Raw genomic sequence first — 20,937 nt, 5'->3', positions numbered from 1 at the left:
AATAAAGCAAAGAGAATGAAAATAGATTAAAAGAAAGCCACCTTCAGGGCCACTTTGCCTCTGTCCCTGATGCTGCCACTCGTGCAAAGCAGAGGTAACATGGAGCTTTGCAGTGCTGCTCCTCAGCCCCCTCCTGTGTGTGAGTTTGAAGCTGGGCACTGGATGCTGCTGAAAGATGTCAGTTCTCTACACACGGGTGTATTGCCACATGGAATCATCGGATCAGCTAGGTAGGAAAAGATCTTTAGGGTCACCAAACCTTGCTTTTATCCCAGGATCCATCACTAAACCATATCACTGTGGGCCTCATCTATACGTTTTGCATGCTGGTGGGATGGCAAGCTGCCTGCTTGAAAGAGCTGAGTGTTACGTTCCTCTTCAGAGTGTGGATGAGCTTTGAGGAAGAAGTTTCCAGGGCGAGCTGTCTGGATATGGAGGTAGCCAAAAGAGCCCACACTACTCTTTGGCAAGGTTACCTGCCCTTCAAAGGTGCCATGGGGTAGCAGGAGGGAGTCTGTACCTGCAAACGATGGGGTAGAGTATGTCTTGGGAGACCGACTTTCCTGACTCCATTGGGATGACAGAAATAGGACTGAGACAGTGGAAATAAACTACAGCTGCCCTGGGCACTTCCATCGTGCTTTCCATCAGCCTGCAGCATCAGGGAACAAATCACACATGCCAAGCAGAAATGAGAAGAGGCTGAACTGAATGAGTCATTGTCTCTTCAAGACAAATGAACTGGACTTGTCTGGCCTTGATCTATACTGGGAACAGGTCACGAAGGCTCCTCGCTTCCCGGATGGCAACCTCACGACATGTCTTCCTGAGTGACTATCCAGCAGGGCATTGAGTAGGACATTCAGTATTTGAGAGCCAACTTGATCTAAATTGCTACTTTTGACCTGAAAAAGGGCAGAGAGGGAACGGAAACCTATTTGTGTCTGAAGGCTGTATATTAAGGGCAAATTTGGCCTTTCTGGGGCAGAAAGCCAACTGTCTGTACTTGGTATTTCTTATTATGAGCAAACTGGGTGCTGTGGGACATTTATAAGACTGCTTGGTGACTTCCAAACACACTGCTGCATCGCAGGGAGGGACACATCCCACTTGGAGTTTTGAGAAAGGGATTTAAGTGGTAGCATCACACGAGACACCTGCACTGATGGGAGCACTGACAGTACATCTACACACTGCTGTGGGAGTGTGGGGTGAATCACAGCCCCAGGTGGCCTGGTGACACTGATGGGTGTCTCCTGCCAGAAGCTGACAACAAAGCAGGGTGCTCTTGCCAGAATTAAGTCAGATTGTTTTGGTGGGGTAATTATACTTTTTATACTATTATAATATTAGTATACTATTATTATACTATTTATACTTTTTATACTATTATTTATACTAAAATTTATACTTGTGGCCTTGAGTTTCCTGGGGCTAAAAGCAGCAGTTTGGCATGATTGATTGTTCAGCAGAAGCCAGGAGCTCCATGACCTTTTTGTCTTTATGGTACAGTCCCAGGGGGCTGTGGCCAGGATTAGAGGCATTTGGAGGTGGGATTTTACATTAAGACACTCACCCGTTCCTCACTTACTGTATGGTGGCACAGCTCACAGGTTTCCCAGCCTAATCCCTAGGAAATCTATTGCTAATTTGCTATATGACTTTTGATGGCCTGGAAGAAAGTGTGGAATGTATCTGCTGATGTGGTGGGTGTAGGATTGGGTGCCAAAATGTGGCGAGCATCATTGCCTGGGCTCATGGAAAAGGAGTGATGCAGAATTCCAACTCAGGCCTAGAGGCAGCAGGTAAGTGAGGTCTCCATGCCCTTGCAGAGGCCAAGTCTCCCTGTCTTGTGTAGCACCCTGCCTCTGCTGCGCATCACGTGCTCCAATGGGAGCAGTGGTTTGTGCTACCTTCCCTGATGGATTTTGGAGGGTTTTCTTTTGCTTTAAATGAAGCAAGTGTATTAGTAGAGAGCTGGGTTAGAGCAGCTGCCCAGGGAAATGCGCCCTTATTAGGCAGCCGAGGATGAGGAGAGGAAAAAATGTGTCTTTTGCCCCGCCTCTCCCAGACTTTCTATAAACTGATCTCTTTCACTTGCTCATAATTCTTCCAGGTGACGCAAATCGCGAGCTCTTCCTCTGCATTTGGTCCAGGTCTTCTTTGTTTGAGCTGAGACCAGCCCAGCTCCTGAGTCAGTTTACAATCCATTAGCAGGCTTAGAACACAGAATCATCTCTTTGCCAAGAGCAGGCACTTGTCTAACAGTCAATGCCGTCCCACCTGCCCAAAAAGACGCAAGTAAGAGTGATGCCTGGGCTGACAGAAGGCTCGGCATGGCCAGCCTCTCAGATGTAGGCTCCGAAGCACGTGTTTCAACAGCACATTTGGTGTTTTGCAAATGCCACCGCTCAAGCACAGCAGAGAGGGAAGAGCGAGCAAGGGAACAAGAGGCAATCGCTGCAGCACGATGACAAACAAACACGTGTGTCTTTTATTGAAATAGTTACAACTGCAGCTCTGGGAAACAAAGACAGTGAATGCCACGTCAGTGTTCATGTGTGAGGGGAATTACGGTGGGGGGGTGTTGTATTACAACTATATACACCTTTCATCATACAAGGGCCACCGAGGTGAGTTGGGACGGAGAGTGCCGAATCGGACAGTTAAACACCCTGCATGGGGTTAATCAAACTATACACCTCGGAACAGTGGGCTCTGGGCTTCCCCCTCTCTCCCCTCTCCCAGCATTTGGCCACAGGCACTTGACAGATGAGCGGCAGCATCCGATAGCTACTAGATCATTTTACAGAGCTGGCTTCCCCCTCTGGGCAAGGACTGAGCCATGGCAGGTGTCAAGCAACTCTAGATGTAGCTATCTGCAGACACTCTGCCACTTGCAGGGGCACTTACTCCACAAAGGCGACCTTTCAGCCGTTAGGATTCACGTTATTTCTCTGGTCCTTCACCCGTTCACTGTTAATTGAGTAAAAGGAGCAACTCTCCGAGAGAAACCACTTAGAAAACTCTCACATAACTTTCAAATGAAATAGCCTGAACCTTTTAACCTCTGAGACTTTTCCCAACGTTTTCTTAATGCCTGTCAAGCTAACGTGATGCTCTCAGCTTCTGTGTACAGCTCAGCTGGCAGCATCGCAACCCTCTCAGCAAGTCCCATTATGACTGTGGCACTTCTGAGCACTGCTTTGAGTGGAGTCATGGGGGTGCTCCAAGAGTCCACTGGCTGCATTTCTTCAGCAGTGCAGCACTAGAAGCCTGCTTAGCACATCCCTGCCTGGCACTTCTCCAAACCTAATTCTCCTGGAACAACTGAGCCATGTGCTAAGCTGAGTGGGAATTCAATGCTTCTCTGAGACAGCATCAGCGCTGGTGAAGCCTGGACCATCTCAGCTTATGGACTGACAACTTTCTGGCCAGATGAGGCTTTGCTTCAGCATCCACTCGACAACATTCCTGACAACTTCCACAGCTCCCTTGACCTCGTGCTAGAGCCAAATACCGCTTAAGTCCCTCTCAGCATGACTAAGAATTTGATTAGTTGCCCCATCTATACTGCCTCTGGAAAGGGCTTTCTGACATGCTACCATCGTTTACAGAAATATAATGTCACCTTTGACTAGGGATAAAAGGACCAGGGTTCCAGGTGTCCCAGAGGACACCAACAAAGACAAATGTTCATAGCTCTGCCAAAATGACAGCGCTAAAATCCTTTATAGTAACTGTGGCTCTGTCAAATATTAGCTTTGGGGGAGGTTTGACAGAATCAATGCAAAATGAATTGGGAAGGGAAAAGCAATCTTGGGGTTAAAATATTACATGTGCCATCTGTCAGTGAAAGCTGGGCTTTGGGCTCTGGGCTCCGTTTGGTGCCTCAAACAGTAATGAAGGCACACTGTGAGCTAGACCACCAGGGGCCAAAGGATGAGTAGAGAGAAGCTGCAGTGATTTCTGGGATGCAGGTGAAGGGTCTTCCGTTGGGTGAGTGGTGATGAAAAGTGAACCGTGGAGGACTTTGTGCAAGCATAAGGATTTTGAACTGGTTCTGCTGGAGTGTTAGCTGTCCCAGTTCTCCAGTCAGCCACATGCATCAGCAGCTGACTGGAGGAAATAAAGCAGAGTTTCTCCTTTCCCACTATACAAAGGAAGGCGGTCAAACCCTGTACATGTCATGTACAATTCATGGGCAGGGAGAGTCTGATGGCATTCAGCCCACAAGACACCCAGCCAGTGATGCCTCTTCTGTAGAAAAAGGGTGCGAATTAAAAACCAAGAACACCCCACCCCCCCCCCAATCCCAGCTAAAATGAATGTTACACCCCAACATTACATACACATCAGGGTCACTTGCATCCTGCTGGATTCTTCACACCCCGCTCATATCTTACACATTATTTTCTGCTGCACATACACACAAAAATACACTGAGTTCTGCCACATCCATCTCCCTAGACAAAGGTCTCTTCTGCAAACGCCACTGTATCACGCTCCTCTGCGGCCACCTCTGCCAGCGGCTGGCTCCTGAGCCACTCCACCCTGCTCCGAAGGAGTTCATTCTCCACCGCTTCTGCCTCTGCTGCGGGACAGCTCTTGGTTTCGTCGTGCTTGAAATACTCCCTGATGGTGTTCCGAATGGAGGTGGGCAGGATGATACGGATGGTGTGGCTGAACGTGTTGAAGCCCTTGCTCTGGGTCGGCGCCTGCGCCATGTCCTCTGGCTTCCTCTCCAGCTCCTCAGGAGTGGAGGCACTCTGGGGGCTCTCTTTGTGCTCTGCCTGTGGGGATGGGGTCACTGGTCCATGGTGGTAGCGCCTGGAGATGGACTGCAGGACAAGAGGGGTGTTCTGCCCATAGAAAACGGTCTGGGGGATATGGACTTTCACAGTCTGCAAGCTTTTGGACAGGCTTTGCTCACTGCTGCTGCTGGGCGAGTCGCTGCTGCTGGTGTTTGCCAGGGATCCCTCCTCTTCCTCTTCCACTGGAGACGCACAAGAACTTCCTTTATTTGGGGCCACATAAAAGGTTATCTTGGTGCGCTTCAGGCTTTCCTGGCTTGGAGGGCAGGCATCAACGCTTTTGACTTCTATGTTCTTCACTGCCTTCTCCCTGTGGTGCTGGTGGCTGCTCTGTGGGGACTTCTCACTGGCTGGGCTGGCAGCTGGGAGCTCAGGGTTTTGTTCAAACTCTTTGGTACAACCCTGGCTCCTGAGCCCAGGGCCAGGGCCCCCTTCACATCCCAGCTGTCTCTCCTCTTCTTCCCAGTCAATGTCAGTTAATGGGCTTCCCACAGCAGCTCTGCTGACAGGAGGAAAACCTTTCTTCTCTCCAAAGCAGTGATTGCTCTCTGCAGCCTTGGGTTCATGCTCATGGAAACTGTCCAGATCACATGGATGTAAAGGCACAGGAGACCTAAGGGACTTGTGCCGCTCTTTCTGGGACCTCTGGGCGATCCTGGGGGACACAGCATGGAGCCTGGCAGACGTACCGAACATGAATGGTAGGGATGAGACGTCTGTGGGACTGATGGCTGATGACTCTGAGCAGTAGGAGAAAGCACTGTCTAAGGAGCTGAGTGAGGAGGCAGACGGGGAGGTGGTAGTGGAGGACAGGCTAGAGAAGCTGGACCTGTTGGACAGGCTGGACTTCTGAAAGCTGAGCTTCTTCACCGTAGAGCTGGTCCGAGGTGACTGCCACAAGTTCTGCTTGGCCTTACTAACCCCAGCGCTTAGGCCTTCATCAATCAGCTTCTGGCTCTCTACCTGCAGCTGCTTGAGCCTGTGGATGTAGTCTGTATGGCTGTGCATGATGGTGGCATCACAGCTGGACTGGCGGGCCACCGGCTCATGGCTCTGAGCAGGAAGCTGGGAGCTGAGGCAGACGCTGGGCTCCGATGAGCACCGGTCCCTGGCCGGGCTGAGTGAGCGTATTGAGCCAATGGAGCAGAAGGAGCCATCCTCTTCCAGGAGGTCATAGCTGTCTGCACTGGCATTCTTCCGGGCTTTGCTTTGGTAGCAGGCTGTGATCTCACTGAACAAGTCCCAGTCCTCCGGATCCTCATCGAGTAACAAGCTGCCGGATGGTTCAAAAATGGCATCTGTTTCAGGTACCAGGTGATGCTTTGGTCCTTGTGGGTCGCAAGCAGAAAATTCCAGCTCATCAGAGGAATCATCATGCTGAGCCAAGCCTATGCCCGGGGCAGAGAACACAAATTAATCTGTGGCCTATGTCTCCTAATCTTACAACCAAGGCAGGGAAATATACTCATGGAAAAGCAAAGTTGATCTGCTGTTTGCACAGGGACCAGAGCAGGACTGGGAACGGTATCAAAAATGTTGGCTTGATGACCTGAGCTTTCACCACTGGCCTCTATTCATGGAGACACATCAGCCTTTTTCCATTCAACCATTTGGTCTAGCTTCACAGAACTAATCTGGAAGAAAAGATTGCTGGGACATGGCATTGCTAAGGCTACACTAAATTCCTGTGATGGCTGGAATAGGTTGAACAGCATCCAAAGAGAAAGGCAACCAGAGACATTTCAAGAGTTGCACCTCAGCCCTCTGCTTTGCCCTCTCTTCCTGCCTATGCCTTACAAAGGGAAAATCAAACTCAACTGTTTTCCAATGCTTTTCCTTGGAAGAGACACGAAGGGAAAGCAAACTCTTTAGCATGAGGAGTTTAACTGCTAGAAGACTTGAAATGTTTCTGGAAGACACAGTGCCAGTGACTTACCCAGAGATCCCTCTGAGGTTTTGGACTTTTTGTCTGGTCTTTGAAACAAGGAAGCAATGTCACCTCCAAAAATCTCTCCGGAGTTCTCAATCAGGAACTGCACTAACAAGGCCACCTGGCAAAGACATGGATTTACAGACTCAGTTTCATGAACATACAGCCAGCTGTATAAAGCAAGTCAAATCAGTCCTGGAATCTTCCTTTTCCTTCTACAAAGATGTCATTTCCTACAGAACCTTTTGCTCAAGAAGCTGTTAAGGACATAGTCTGTACGAACTATACTCGAAGCAATTATGTGAGCTCTATGAACTGGTACAGTGAGCCAGGTACAGCATGTTCTGCAGTTTTCCTCACTATTGATAACACCTCTTAAGCTACAAGTGAGCATTCCTCCCTTCTGCTGCACTGTCATATTCATTGCTTACTTTGTCTCTGCAAAATGGCTTTAAATCCAGACGAAGTGGCAGTGTCTAACTTTAGTTGCTCCATCTTTCAGCTGCTGGACATGGTCTGCTTCACCATACAGAGTTCATTTGCTAAAGCAATCATGGCTTTCCTTTCCATCCTGGATAAACTGAGTGGTTGAATTCCCCTACCAGCACAGCCACAGCTGCACAAGGGAAAGGACAAAGCCTGGATGCCACTCAGCCAGCACTGTCACTAATTCTATGCCTTCCTTTAGTCTACAAAATACAGTGCCTATAAAAAGCAGTAAAAGGGGAAGATAAGCATGAGGCCAAACCCACAAAAGATTACCTTCTTTGTAGACCTGCTCTCCTCTTCAGGCCCAGTGGGACTTGGTAGCCACAGCATATTGGGTGCTATGCAAAGAGCCAGGTTAAAGGCATTCATCTGGTTGACGCCGGAATTCTGCTCAATATGATGGAGGACTCCAAAGAGGTGTCTGAGTAAAATGAGGTTGGCCTCTGGAAGCTGGTTGACTAGACTATTCAGGGAGTAGAAACAAAGGAAAACAATGCTGTTCACAAACGTCTGCTCTTCAAATATCAGTCCCAAAACTTTTGCCCCCTTCTGCCCTTTTTCAACCACTTTGAAACTTTCACACTGGGTAATAAAGTAAGACCCTGTCACTCCCCTCCACCAGCTTTTGTGAGAGCCACAGCTTTACATCCATGTTGCCTACCCACTCTGCTTACAGAGCTGGCGGGGCCAAGGGACTTGTGTCCAGAACATGTGGTAGAAGTCTGTAATGCCTTAACAAAACAATCCTTGCCCAAAAGCAAAGCATACAGCTCCAGGCCAGCAGCACACGAGACAAAGCCATTGCCTGTGTCTCACGCTGTAGAGACAATGGAGGAAGGAGGCCCAGGCCAAACTGTAAGGTTCAAAACCAGAGCCGAGCCACCGACAGGAAGAGGTTTGATACACTGCATATCCTACAGGATGCTGATAGACTGTTCTTGCTCAGGGCAGCAGCTTCAAGGCAGTAAAGCCATTTTCAAGGTCCCAGTCACCATCTTAGTGGGGGAACTTCTTCTAATGGCCAATAAGATAACCAGCTTTATTTTGTGCACGTAAGAAAAAAGTTACCATTGATAAGGATCTAATTCTACTGACATTTGGTGTGCTCCTGGTGGCTGAATTACTGTGCCTGTTCAGTGTGCTGCTGCTGGTAACTTGAACTGGTCATCAGAAAAGAATTTTCTAAAGACATTTTTTGGGGGTGGGGGTCAGAAATGTTCACAATGTTCATAAAAGACTCTTGAAAGGAAAATGTTCTGACCATTGACACCAGCAATCAGAATAGCTCTACTGTGGCCTGGAGCATTGCCAAAGCGTCTCCCAGAAGATGAAGTCTATGCTTAGGGCTGTGTGCTCCCCCTTCTCCCACCTAAAGAAGCTTTTACAAAGGCTTTTACAAACCTTTTGATAGCTTCAATCTTATGTGCCCGATTTTCTGTGTCCACAGCTTCCATCCACAGTCCGTGCATGTCTGAGGATAGAACACTGTCAGGTATATTTCGGAGAAAATCCTGAATTAAATATATATATGCAGAGCAGTCTGGTCAGTTTTGAAGTCCTTACTTTGTTTTCACGATGCATACAGTCATTGTTTATTCATATTAAGCACAAGATAAAACAAGGCATGACACAAATACATTTCTCCTCCCCTCCCCACTTCACCAAGCTGTCCTCCTCAGGGCTCTTTCATTGCAGCACTGCAGGATTGTGTTGCAGCCCTTGTGCCCTGTCCCTTCTCCAGGACAGGGCTCACCTCTACTGCAGCAGGCAGAGGACTCATCCTTATGGCTGTGCATAGTTCTCTTTGAAAGATTTATCAGCTATGATTATTGATGGGGTTTTTTCCTCAGGTGACTATTTAACAACTTAACATATGTCTTGCATTGGAAAGGGTCTGAACATCCTCCCAGTCAACTGTTTTTTGTATTAGGCCATCAAGTGCAAGAGACGGGGATGGTTTTTGATATTCTAGGTGTCTGAATTTTTCTCACCAGATTTAATTGCAAAATATAGGCTTTTTCTTGCTAAAACTTAAATGGCATGAGTCCTCTCATATCTCCCTGCAGCCTCTTCTGTGTGTCCAGAAAGGACTGAGAGCATCTGTGCTGCCGTCAAAGGGTTTTGTGTCAGTGCAGCATCTGAATTGCTAGCTCCAGACTCTGGCATGTTATTTGGCACTGTATAGATACCATGGTTATCTTGGAGGTAGATGTTACTCTGTCACTTGCTGAAGACTGTTTTGTACAGAGAGGTGTAAAATGAAACACTGGCCTGAAGGCCACTGCATGTATCTGAATGTGAAAGCAAGCACCACTCAATCAGACAGATACCTTTGAGCACATAGATGGTCAAAGCCATCAGATGAGAACGTCTCTTGCTGGGAAAATACTTTCTATACCTTCCCCAAACTTTCCTACCCGTAAAGACTCATGTTGCTTCCTTAAAGAAGGAAGTTACTATTAGCCCAGGCAGCTGAGTTACTTGGCCAAACATACCGTGATGACTGCTGCAGCCACAAAGACTGACTCTCCATCCACCTGGACATCATCTCCGGAGTTCAGCTTCTCTTTCAACTCCTTGCAAGTCTTGGCATTGGCAGAACGTCTGAAAATGCCCCTAGTAGAGGGACCTTCATGGTACAGCAGGAGCAGCATATCCTGAGAAAAAGCCCAATTGTACTTAAGAGCCTAACACTTTACCCTGTAGTTTGTGTCTATTATATCTCACATAATTATAACATAACAAGACCTAGTCAGTACAGGAAGAGGACAGACATACAAGTGATTTGTCATGATTTAACCAGGGACAAGAGCCTGTCAGCTAAGCTGCCAGTACAACTGATGTAGGTACGCTTATCCTGGGGCAAGTGTGAGTCCATTGGACTCTTTTAGTGAGTGAGGTCTAAGATATGTAGCGTATGGACTATGGCATAGTCCACTGACATTGCCCCGAGGCAACTTGTGATGAGCTGGTTGGAGACACCCATTGAAATGGGATGGACATCTTTGCACAAAGCAATATGGATTACACGGGAGAGGGATGCTTTTACTCTTGTAACTGAGCTAGATCTGCATCACAAGCAAATGATGGTCTTTGTCATCCAACCCTCATAAATGCCACAAGTGGCTCTAAGTTCTAGACTAAACACATGAAGTTTATGTCAGGACAACCAGTCCAGGCTGCTCCTTACCATGATTGGCTTGGGAAGGATCCCATCAGGACAGACAGAAGACAGAGACAGGCCAAAGAGCTTCCTTGGGGTGGTAGGTGACTGTGAAGGAGGGCTGCCCGTGGGGGTGCTGGTGCTGCGGCGCAGGGCCCAGTCAATCAAAGACTTTTTCCTCTTGGTGTGTTTCTGCAGTGACTCTGAAAGGAAACACAGACCTTCATTACACATCTGTCTGTCCTTCTACTGGCCAGTGAGTGACCTGCAGTGGAGGCAGAGTTCCTGGCTGAGCAAGGACTTTCTACCATCACTTGTTTAATAACTACACTCTAAATGGGGATGGTCAGGTAATACACAGTACTGAAAACACTTGTTCATCGCCCAGCCATCAGCAAAACTTTTGTTCAATCACTGTTCTTCAGTGAACGTTGCTGTCTGTGCAGTGTAAGGATGGCTTCCAATTGAAAGCAAATCTAGGACTGAAAGCCAATTCTGAATATTTTCACAAACAAATGTAGCTTCTCTGCAATCTCTTCCTGTACGCATACATTCAGGTATGAGAATGACTCTGGGATATGTATAGAAAGTTAGGAAGAGTTTGGCATTGCCATGGAATGCAGCTGTCTCTGCTGGGTTGCAATGTACTCCTGTAGCCCCTACCTCTCCTCAGCTGCATTGGAGCTTGGGGCTTGGGTTTCAGAACAAACTGACACTGTTTTTCCTTTGGTAGCTGATCAAGGAAGGAAGCTTCTGTCCCATCAGCCAGAAGGGTGTTGTTGTTGATTCCTTGTTGCTGGTCAGCAGAGTCCCGGATACAGCTCAACGCGATGCTGAAAGGATGCTCATGCCCTGTTGAGCAGAGAGATGTATAAAGAGCAAGAAAAGATGCAGAGCTATGTGAAAACAGCTCCAAATCTGGGCAGGAGGATGCAGCCACATCCAACGGCTCCTACTGCAGCTGGGCCTCTAAGCAATGCTGTTCAAAACCTCCACCTGTGGCCTAAAGAGGCCAGGGCACACCTATGCATACATATGATCATTGCTTTACGAGTAAGTTCATCCAGTTAAACCTGGCCAGCCACTCTTCATTAGCAGCTCTCCAGCACATCATGCAACAAAGCACATTAACTGGGTTTATGCTCTTATTAATAGGCTTATGGGCCCCACTGCACTAACAAAATACTCTAAGCATTGCTCTGTGTAGGAGTTGGCTTATTATAACAGTTTAGTATGTATTGGATGGATACAAAAGCTAAGCGTGTGTCATCATGAGTTGGAAAACATTAAAACCCACCCAAAAAGAAATGTGAAGTCTAAAGAGTCCCAGAATAACAGTCTTATTATGAGAACATGGTCTTTGGAGCAAGATCTCTTTAATAAACTGACATGTATAAACTTCCTTGGAGAGCCTGGGGATTTATTTATTGGGTTATCACTGAAAACCTAACAACATAACGCAGAGTTAATGCAGAGATTACTCATTCAGCATAACTAAGCAGTTATGTTATAAGGCAAAGCAGTCAGAGCAATGGCTGGACCCACTGTCAGAGAAGCAAGCAGCAGTTTAAATGCTTACCAATGAGAGGGTAAGCAGGGTCATCTTTTCCTGAGATCACCCACAGGTGGTGTTCACTTGTCCTGCCCTGGAGATGGAGGAACAGAGAAGAGAAAAACATTAGGTAAAGGGGGCCAGGGTGAGGGTGCATGAGGTTGCACTCAGAAAGCAACACACAGCAACTAAGGGCTGAACAGACCAAGGAGCCAGATGTACACAGCTACCTGTTACACACTGTAATGGGCATGGCTGGACCACTGCAACGGGCAAGGCTCATCTGATAACATCACTGCTTTGTTCAGTGTATCATTTCATTAATAAGCCTTTGACAAGCTTGACTCAATCCTAATGCTGGATTGCAAGCATGAAGTCCTCTGAAATCCAATGGACTTCCATATACACAGTCTGAATTTAATGCAGGTGTATAAGTATGTCTGTGTTTCTAATGCTTGGCACTCGCACAGATTGCTTCATCTTGTAGTCCAGAGAGTATTAATGCCCGACTGGTTAGCTACAGCACATCTCCACATCTGCACTGTCCTGTCAACTGGATGTTCCCAGCTTCCTTAGCTACGACCTGGCAGCCTGTGCAACTGCCACTTACAGGAAGTCCAAGCTGCTCAAGGCTCTTCTTCATCACATTCTCTGCAGTTTCCACATTGGACACATTGACTGTGGTAGTCTAAAAAAGGAAACAGAAAACAGGAAGCTAATAAGAAGGGATGAAGTCTGGTTGCAGTTTCTTGTAGCTTGAAAGTTTGGGGGAAATGTCACTTATCTGTTTATTGACTGTCTTTACTAAATGTTCATGGTTAGAAGAGTTGTACTGGAATCATTGTTAAGGGTGATGGCTACACATTGTGAAAACTGTTCTCTGCTATTTCTTATATCATAGGTTTATTACACCATCCAAAGACAGTCCAGTAGTAATCACAGGATGTGGATGGTGTTCAGATGCTGTATTTGATCACATCAGTATTTGACTGACCGTAGTGCCGCTGTCACTCCAAAAGGTGAACATGGCACAAGGCTAATAAACCACAAGTGTCAGGGTTGCTCTCTGAGGGAAGAGTACCCAGGAAGTAAATGTCACCGGCCAAGCTTGGCATGAAGCCTAGAAATGTATGCTATTAAAATGAAGAGACTGGGGCACATTCCAGTCTAAATTAATTCAGAACACACCAGCGACTCTTTCATGATCAATTTCCTCATCTTATTGCACTGAAAATAGGAATGGCTGGACACTCAACCACAGACTTAACCACCGTTACCAAGTGAAGCAGAAGGAAAAGCCAGAGACCAAGAACAATCTTAAGAATTAAATGCTTTTTGGTAAGGGTCTGCTACCTCCTCATTTCCTAAGCCAAAACTGAAGCCCATTCCAGTGGGAAGGATGCAGCTGCCCAGAGGCACACCCTCTAAAACCTTTTCATGGGGCTTGCATTTCAAACAGAGGTAGCAGCAGCAGCCCCACAGCCCTGCCTTCCCACCCCTACCCCACAGACCTCCACATAGCATTGATGTAAAGAGCAGGTTCTGAGTTTTACTTACAGAAGAACAGTTGTCAGCATCCAGCACAAAGATCTGAAGAGACAGATTCTTCGGATATTCATTCTGTTTTACCTCATTGATATGCCTGGAAGTCAAAGAAAAGAGGAGGGGATATAACTTCCTAACCAAACTTGGAAAGGACCCTAAGAAGGATTCTAGAGATCCAAGGGACCTGCTCCTTGGCACTGTAATAAATACAGTTTAATTACAGCAGTAACCATAATGTGCATTGTGTGGTCACATGCTCTTAATGGCTTATTTATTTGAGGCCCAAGACTAGCAAAACCCCACATGACAGCACTTTAATACAGACAGATGTGTCTAGCGCAACACCTTCCAGCATCCTTAAGACCATTACTATTCTCCACGAACCAAGAGGCTTCTTCCCCTCTCTGTACCCATATAAACACTTCTGCCTGGAGATGTTAGTGGAAACAACATGTAAAAACATAACATGAAAAAGCAATAACTGTGGCTTCCAGATGCCACCAAATACAATCTTGAATCAAAAAAAACCCCAACATTTGAAGAATCAGTAACACACATCAGTGCCATTTCCTTAGTCATTAGCAAAGTCAGCCTCCAGCTCCAAAGAAAAAAAGGTGCTCCATCAACGTTATCTTCTATGGGTTTCATCTTTTCTGGACTGTTAACACCAATTTTGCTTTCAAGCAGGGCTTCTACATTCAGGTTTCAAAGGTGGGCTTTTCGGACAGGAGCTTCATGTACTGAAAATCAGAGGGCAACTTGGCACCTAGCGTGACAAATGCCTCTGGGGACTGTAGAGGAACCACCCAGGAGGAGGATGAAAGGAGGGTCACTTACCACAGCAATGCTGACAGCCATCGCTCCTTCACGTCAGCTGAGCTGAAGATAAAAAGGGAGGCAGATGATCAAACAAGTGCTGAGCGGGTAACAGCCTTTGGAAACTCTACCCAGTTTCATTTATATATAGCTGCAAGTCAGAGTTCCTTCCTGCAAAGCCCTGGAACAAAAGCACAGTCCTTTCCTGCCTCCGTCCTATTTTAACAAGTAACAAAAATAATAATAACAAAGCAATTCCAGAAACAACCTGGCCTACATTTCCTGCCCAGGCTGCCGAGTGCTGAGATAAGGAACCAATGTCTTTCTGTGATGCTGGAGTTAACTCATCTTGTAGGCCCTTATTATTTTTGCAGTGACCTTTAATTGCTATTTTCTTACTCCTATTATTTCCTTCCCAGTGTCTCCCATTCCTAGAAGCTTCTGCTGCCAACATGGGTTACCCGGGTCTCAGTGACGTGAAGGAAATGGAACTGCTGCTGAGTTGGGAGTAAGACACAAACAGCAAGTTGCGTGTCAAGAGGATGAATCCTAATTGGGAATGCATCACCCGGGAGAGACCATCCTGACCCCTGTAAACCATGAGACAGCATGTATGAAACCATGGGACGGTTCCCATTTCTTTTTTCCACCAAGGCAGCTGCTCCACAGAATGAAAAGCATCTAGTGGGGTACAACTTCCTACGGGTGCCAGCATCCCTGAGGATGGGGTGACCCTGAATATAGCTGACCTCTCTGCTTTGCAGAAGAGAGTGTGAAGTGGAGATGCCTGAGCCAGCTGAGCTCCCTGTGGGTACGCCAGCTCTAGATTCAGCTTAGCCAGGCTCCAGGTAAGAAAAAACTCATCTGCTTTTTGGTGAGCCTTGTTAGCTCAGGCACAACACTGGGACAGCCTTTGAGATGGCACTTGGATACGAAGGGCCTGTTCTTTAGCCTGCTCCATGCTCCACTGCATTTCTAGTTTTGGGGTTAGCAAGGGCTAAGCGAGCTCTGGACTGTGCAGCTTGTGTGCAGACCCATCCTGAAGAACCTTTCTAGTTTTATAGTTAGTTTGTTGTGTGGGCTTGGAACACCCTGGCAAATAGTGCAGAAGGAAGGTTTGCCCATGGCACACAAGGGGGGGATAAAGGTTTTAATCCTGGCACAAGGCAATCTGGCATTTTCACTGACATAACTAACCTGGCCTTCATAATGGAAATCTCTCAAACTAGGGCTAAGCTCCTACAGAAATGGCTGCTGGCAGGTGCTGAAACAACATGCTTGTAAGTTATGTGATGGGACAAGCTGGTTTGCTATGGCAGATTTGGTGGTGATGTTTCAGATACTCTGCAGCAGGCTTAGCCATTCCTATAACAACACTTGCAAGCCCCGTTGGTCCTCTAAAAGGCTCCCAGGGACCAATCTGCAGCTACCTTTCTAAGATGACCGTCTCCCAATGTCCAGGTCATTACCACACTGTCTAATGGGGGTGGAAGTCCTCTACTCAGTGGGGAGAAGGGTTGTAGTAGACTTTAGGGCCCTACAGCCTCAGTCATCATTTCACTTAACAGGCTGCAGAGGGAGGTCTGGTGTCTGATGAGGTACCTGAAGGTGACAACATAGTTGGTGATAGGCCAGCCGATGACAAACGAATTCTCAGGAGCCATCTTTTTCTCTGTCACTTCATTGAGGCAGGTACCGGTCCACACCTCACTCAGATGCACCTGCTTTTTCAGCTTCAGGCTGGACGAGGACCTGCAAGTGAAGAGATGGATTTCTTAGGCCAGATCGTAACCTTCCAGTCATGAGATGCAGTGACAGCAACAAGCCTCCCCAGAACTAGATGTCTGGGCATATAGAGAGAATACAACAGATGCAAATGGATTTTGGGGTTGGTGGCTGCAGTGGGACAGCTTAGGGGAAGTGATTCACTACAGCCACATACAGGTAGATGGTGATTTAGGCTAATTGCTGTACATGCTAACAGCTGGAGTTACCTAGGCTCTTAATTTATGTGTGGCAGAATAACCAGGCCAGGAATCGATTTTCTGCCCTCATACTGTTTTTTCAAGAAGCCACATAAGGGAAAGGGCAAAACCAGTCAGAAAACCTTTTCATTCAGGAAAATAAATCAAAGCATTAATACCAGGAAGACTTTCTAGAGGGGGAAAGGGGAAGCGCCACATTTTAGATCCACCTTCGTAAAGAAGAGCCGTTTTGATGCCCGCTCCACAAATAGCTCAGAGCCTAACATTAACGGTGCATACTGGGGCAGGGGAGCGAGTGTGAATTCCTCTTACTTGGACTTGGCGATGACCAGCACATCACTGAACAAGATCAGATGTCTCTCCTGGGTCTGCAGGCCCACGGTTAGCTGTACGCGCTCATCCAGGACGAAAGTGGAGCCTGGGCTGCTGAACACCCCACTTGGCAGCCCATTGTCTGAATGGGAAGAGGGAAGGGTAGATTCCCTAAGGGAGGAAGAAGAATCATAAGACTTTGTCAGAAGCTTTTCTCACACAGGTTCATGGTTGAAGACAGGCGACTGGTTTGGAACAGCCTCATAGCTCCGTGCTTCTCCCAGCACTGGCTCTATTGCTCTCCCTTCTGAACTGCATTTGCCTGCCTCTGCCCAATTAATTTTATCAGCCTCAGACAGATGGAAAACTGCCTAAAGGGCCACACCAAACCTGGGGAGGCTGAGCTGCTGAAACGTTCCTTTTTGAGTTATTTCTCACTCCGGTAAAACACTTATTTCCCACACGTGCATGTGAGCTATGACTCACGGAAAACCCATGGCTCGTGGCACTGCTCAGCCTGGTGTGAGGAAGGGCTACCATTTCTGCACATGTTTTCCATCCATTCTGAACTGCTTGTCAGTGCTAGGGCTGCAGCACAGAGAAAACAAACTGCATGTACCCATCTAATTCCAGCCATTTGATTGCGTGGCTGAAATCCAGCATCTTGTTTCTCCTAAGAAAGATAAAGGTGCTGACCATTTCCCCAAAACCACAATGGTTTTTGCATGTTGACTGCAATCAACAAGTCATCATCGGTATTGAACCAGATCCTTTCTCTATGCTCTCCCCAGCTGGAATAGCTCTGCCAAATGCTAATCTCCCTGTTTGCCTCTCAGCACCCTCCTCTGCGCTGCTCCTGGCTCTGGTTGGCAGTGGCTAGCAGTACAACAGGTCCCATAGTTATTTCCTGCTCCTATCCTGGCTCTACAGGTGGGTTTGTGCCGAATGAACAAGAAACATTTCTTTGCTGAGCCTTGTTCAAAGCCTGTGTTTGCATGCTTGACCCTGACTGAATTAGTTAACCTCTGAGACATGCCCTTAGAGTCATGCAGATAGAAAACCCCTCACAAATCCTCCTGTCTCTACACATAGACAAAGCCATGTACTTTGCTTTGGAAGATGCATGTGGAAGAGATACCTATCTTCCCTCCACCCCTCACAGTACTCTAGTGTGAGGGCAGTCTCTGCACATAAGAAAAAACACATGAGCTCTAAGGGATAGTATTTTTGACATGGTTAGTCACAACTCAGTTTCCACTGCCCTCATAATTGGGGACTGATCCCATGATTTCATGGGAGTGAGGTTAAAGCTCGCCAGCGTCTGCTTTTTAAAGTCATCCCACAGCCATAGGAACACCCTCACTGCTGCAAGGAGAAATTCCCTCTTCCCTCCTCACCTCTCCACAGCCACTAACAAGAGAATTCTTGGCTTATGCATCTGTTGCCTTTACAAGTGAGAAGCTAAATCACCTTTAAACTTGGTGTTAAAAGCTTTCCATGTGCGTCAATTGAGCAGTGGGAGCCACACCACCTCACAGTCTCAGCAGTGTGCTTCCTAAAGCTGGAGGAGTCACAGAGCTCTGTAAGCACAACAGCAGGAGAGCCAAAAAATCTCCCCAATACTCTGGTGGCCTAAGCAAAGATGGCATTGTACCAGCTCCCTCCATAGCAATCCGTCATCAGAAGCGTTTAAAGCCTCCCTCCCTCAGGAGGATATTCTCCAGCCAAATAAAGTCAAGAATTTGTTTCTCTTTGCTTCTCTTTTTTTTTTAGTGCAATTTAGAAAGGGGTGGGGGCGATGACAAAGAAGCCACATAACTTGGTCAGGAAACAACCAAACGAAAATCAGTCCTGCCCTTTATAATCCTTATGAGGCTGACCTCATGGAGACAGGTCCATGGGGATGATGCTCATATTACCATGCTTCACCCAATTCCCATGCCCTGATGGGCTGGAATGCAGCAAGATGAATGGCTGGCATGTCTGTACCTGGCTCTACCTGCTGACTCTCCTGGTGCTTTAAACCTGCAGGAGCAAAGCATCAGTAGAGCACTGGATGGCTCCAGGGTGGCAGGCAAGAGAGGGAGCTTTTCACCACCCAAGCTGGTAGTTAGGGAATGCTGCTGTCATCTGACAGGGATGTGACTGTCCTGTAGGATGGCTTGTACTGATGGCTCTCCCACCAAACATCCTGAGCTTATGCCACCCTACACAGCACAGGCAAGATGTTGGGAGAAAGGTGGAAAAGGGAGACAGAAAGGCATTTCCTCTACCTGGAATGGCACTTTGACTTGCCAAGGGCTTTAGTAATGGCAGAAGGGGTAGATCGTCTTCTTTGGACTATGGGCTTCATCTTCTGCAAGACAAAAAGACATTCCAGTTAGCCTGGCCACCCTGGAAGCAGATCTGCTCACTGCACTCTACAAGGTCGCGTTTTATCTAGTTAACACTCATGAAACCTCAGCACTGAAAGCTGTGATCTGTGTTTTCAGACACCTCCCTCCCCTTCCTTACTATTAAAGCTCTTGTCAACTCTCACTTCTATGTGGGACACTCAAAACTCTTCTAACTTGAAATGCTTCCAGTTTTCACAGCCAAAGCTCAAAGTTATGACATGAAATTAGGCAGAGAAAAAAAACCACAGGCCAGGAAAAACTTCCTTATACTCATGCCACGGGACAGTTAGTTAAGGTAAGATAGAGAAATCCAACTTAAGACTGGACAAAGCTATGAACAGTATATACATAGGAACCGTATTATATAGGCTTAAGGAATGGAGGAGGTTGTTTAGTAGTTAACATATCCAGATTCAGCAAATAGACTGTTCTCTGGCCACTCTGCATGCAATGTAACCTCAAGACACTTGTATCTTTTTGAACAGCTGCAGCCACCAAGTCTTGTATAACGGTAATGGTGAGACTTGTGAGTTAGACATGATAACCACCCCAGTCAACATATACACATGAAGGTCTTCTTCTGTTCACTGTAATGAATTTTGTGCTGTAGAAAAATGACAGGTTTCAATGTGGAAGAAAAATCCTTACATCAGTGGCTCTTGCTTAATAAACATGGGAAAATTGGTCATTTCTGATTTCAGCATTTGCCTGTAGTAGAGCTTTAAGTAGCAGGAAGTCTACAGTATGCTGAGAATTCCTGATCTTTTGACTTCTGAATATATCAAAATATGGAATATCCAAAGAATAAAGGCAACCAGAGCTGCTGTTTGAGAAGAGGTCCTACAGAGAAAGCACATTCCATTTATTAACTGTATCTTTGTCAAACTCTGTGCTGAATGCAGAAATATTCATTCTCATGCGAATTCATTAGTCCCATCTCTCACTACACAATGCTATTACAGCTCTGTATCTCATAACCACATTAACATGATGTTAGAGGAAGGTATTATCCTCATTTCACTGGTGGAAAGGTGAAGAACAAAGTCATCACAGTGAACTTGGATGCCTAGTGTTCAACACATCAGACCTGATTTTTCTGAGGAGCCAGAAAAGTTGGCTCAGGGGGTTGGTTTGAAGCACTGTTCATGCTCACTCTCACTGGAGCTACATGGGCTCAGCATCACTACAAGTCTGCCTTCAGGGGTTTATGGGAGGAATCCCAGAAATTAAGAACAGAGCATTAGTGACCACTTCAAAAGTTGGTGGACGCGATTTACCACACTTCAGATCATGTAACTCAAAGCTGGAGTGGGACTGCAAGCCCAGTTTAATACAGTAATTTCCTAACATACTAATATTTAGCTTTGCAACATCAATAGTGCCCTCTAAGTAGATTCCTTCTGTACATGTATATATGTTGACAGCGACAGATGGGCAGCAATTTCTCTCTCATTCCCTGATATGACATCGCCAAGCAAAGATCTGTGCTCGGAAGTTTCACAGAGAGAACAGAATAAAAATAACATCAGCTCAAAAATGTTTGTTTTTAAAAAAAGAAAGTCCCTCCTCAAACAGAACATCTGGCTTCCAGAGGTGCCTTAATAGGATAAAATGTTCCTACAGAACACAGCACAGCATCAGTCATGCAGTATCTCGGGGCAGGAAGAAAGGATGGGTGTGGGGGGAAGCCCTGGCAGGCTGTCAGCTGCAATGGCCACTTGAATGAATACAGCAAGCACACAGGGCGATTGGATGCATCTTTGTGCCAGGGGTACTGCATTAACATCTTGAATGGTATTGTAATAAAACCTTGCACATGGATAGTATCTTCCTTGCCAAAGAATCTTATGGCACATAATAACCTTACTGTAGGCAAACCAATCATTTTGGCCACCCCGAAACTAGCCTACCCTGTGGTACAATGTGGTAAAGAAC

General features: G+C 46.7%; 2 protein-coding genes across 2 annotated transcripts in view; one reads left to right on the top strand and one right to left on the bottom strand.

Annotated features, from left to right (window-relative positions):
• Positions 1-20,937, top strand: part of LOC133214031 (potassium voltage-gated channel subfamily C member 1-like) — a 310,932-nt gene that overhangs the window by 81,295 nt on the left and 208,700 nt on the right. The gene's annotated exons all lie outside the window — the stretch shown is intronic.
• On the bottom strand, positions 4,364-19,010 carry LOC133214025 (rho GTPase-activating protein 20-like). Its single transcript, XM_061356678.1, has 14 exons — positions 18,880-19,010; positions 16,607-16,777; positions 15,912-16,061; positions 14,331-14,372; positions 13,506-13,590; positions 12,559-12,636; positions 11,976-12,042; positions 11,060-11,248; positions 10,424-10,599; positions 9,729-9,890; positions 8,635-8,744; positions 7,507-7,696; positions 6,751-6,865; positions 4,364-6,202 (listed from the first exon to the last, which is right to left on the bottom strand). Exons 1-14 carry the CDS (start codon positions 18,957-18,959, stop codon positions 4,467-4,469), a joined length of 3,351 nt encoding a protein of 1,116 aa, XP_061212662.1. The 5' UTR covers positions 18,960-19,010; the 3' UTR covers positions 4,364-4,466.

This window comes from Neopsephotus bourkii, unplaced genomic scaffold (assembly GCF_033783945.1).
Source record: "Neopsephotus bourkii isolate Nb327-2 ecotype Australia unplaced genomic scaffold, CSIRO-AGI_Nbou_v1 NB_867, whole genome shotgun sequence".
Taxonomy (NCBI): domain Eukaryota; kingdom Metazoa; phylum Chordata; class Aves; order Psittaciformes; family Psittacidae; genus Neopsephotus; species Neopsephotus bourkii.
This window is presented reverse-complemented; position numbering and strand designations above follow the sequence as displayed.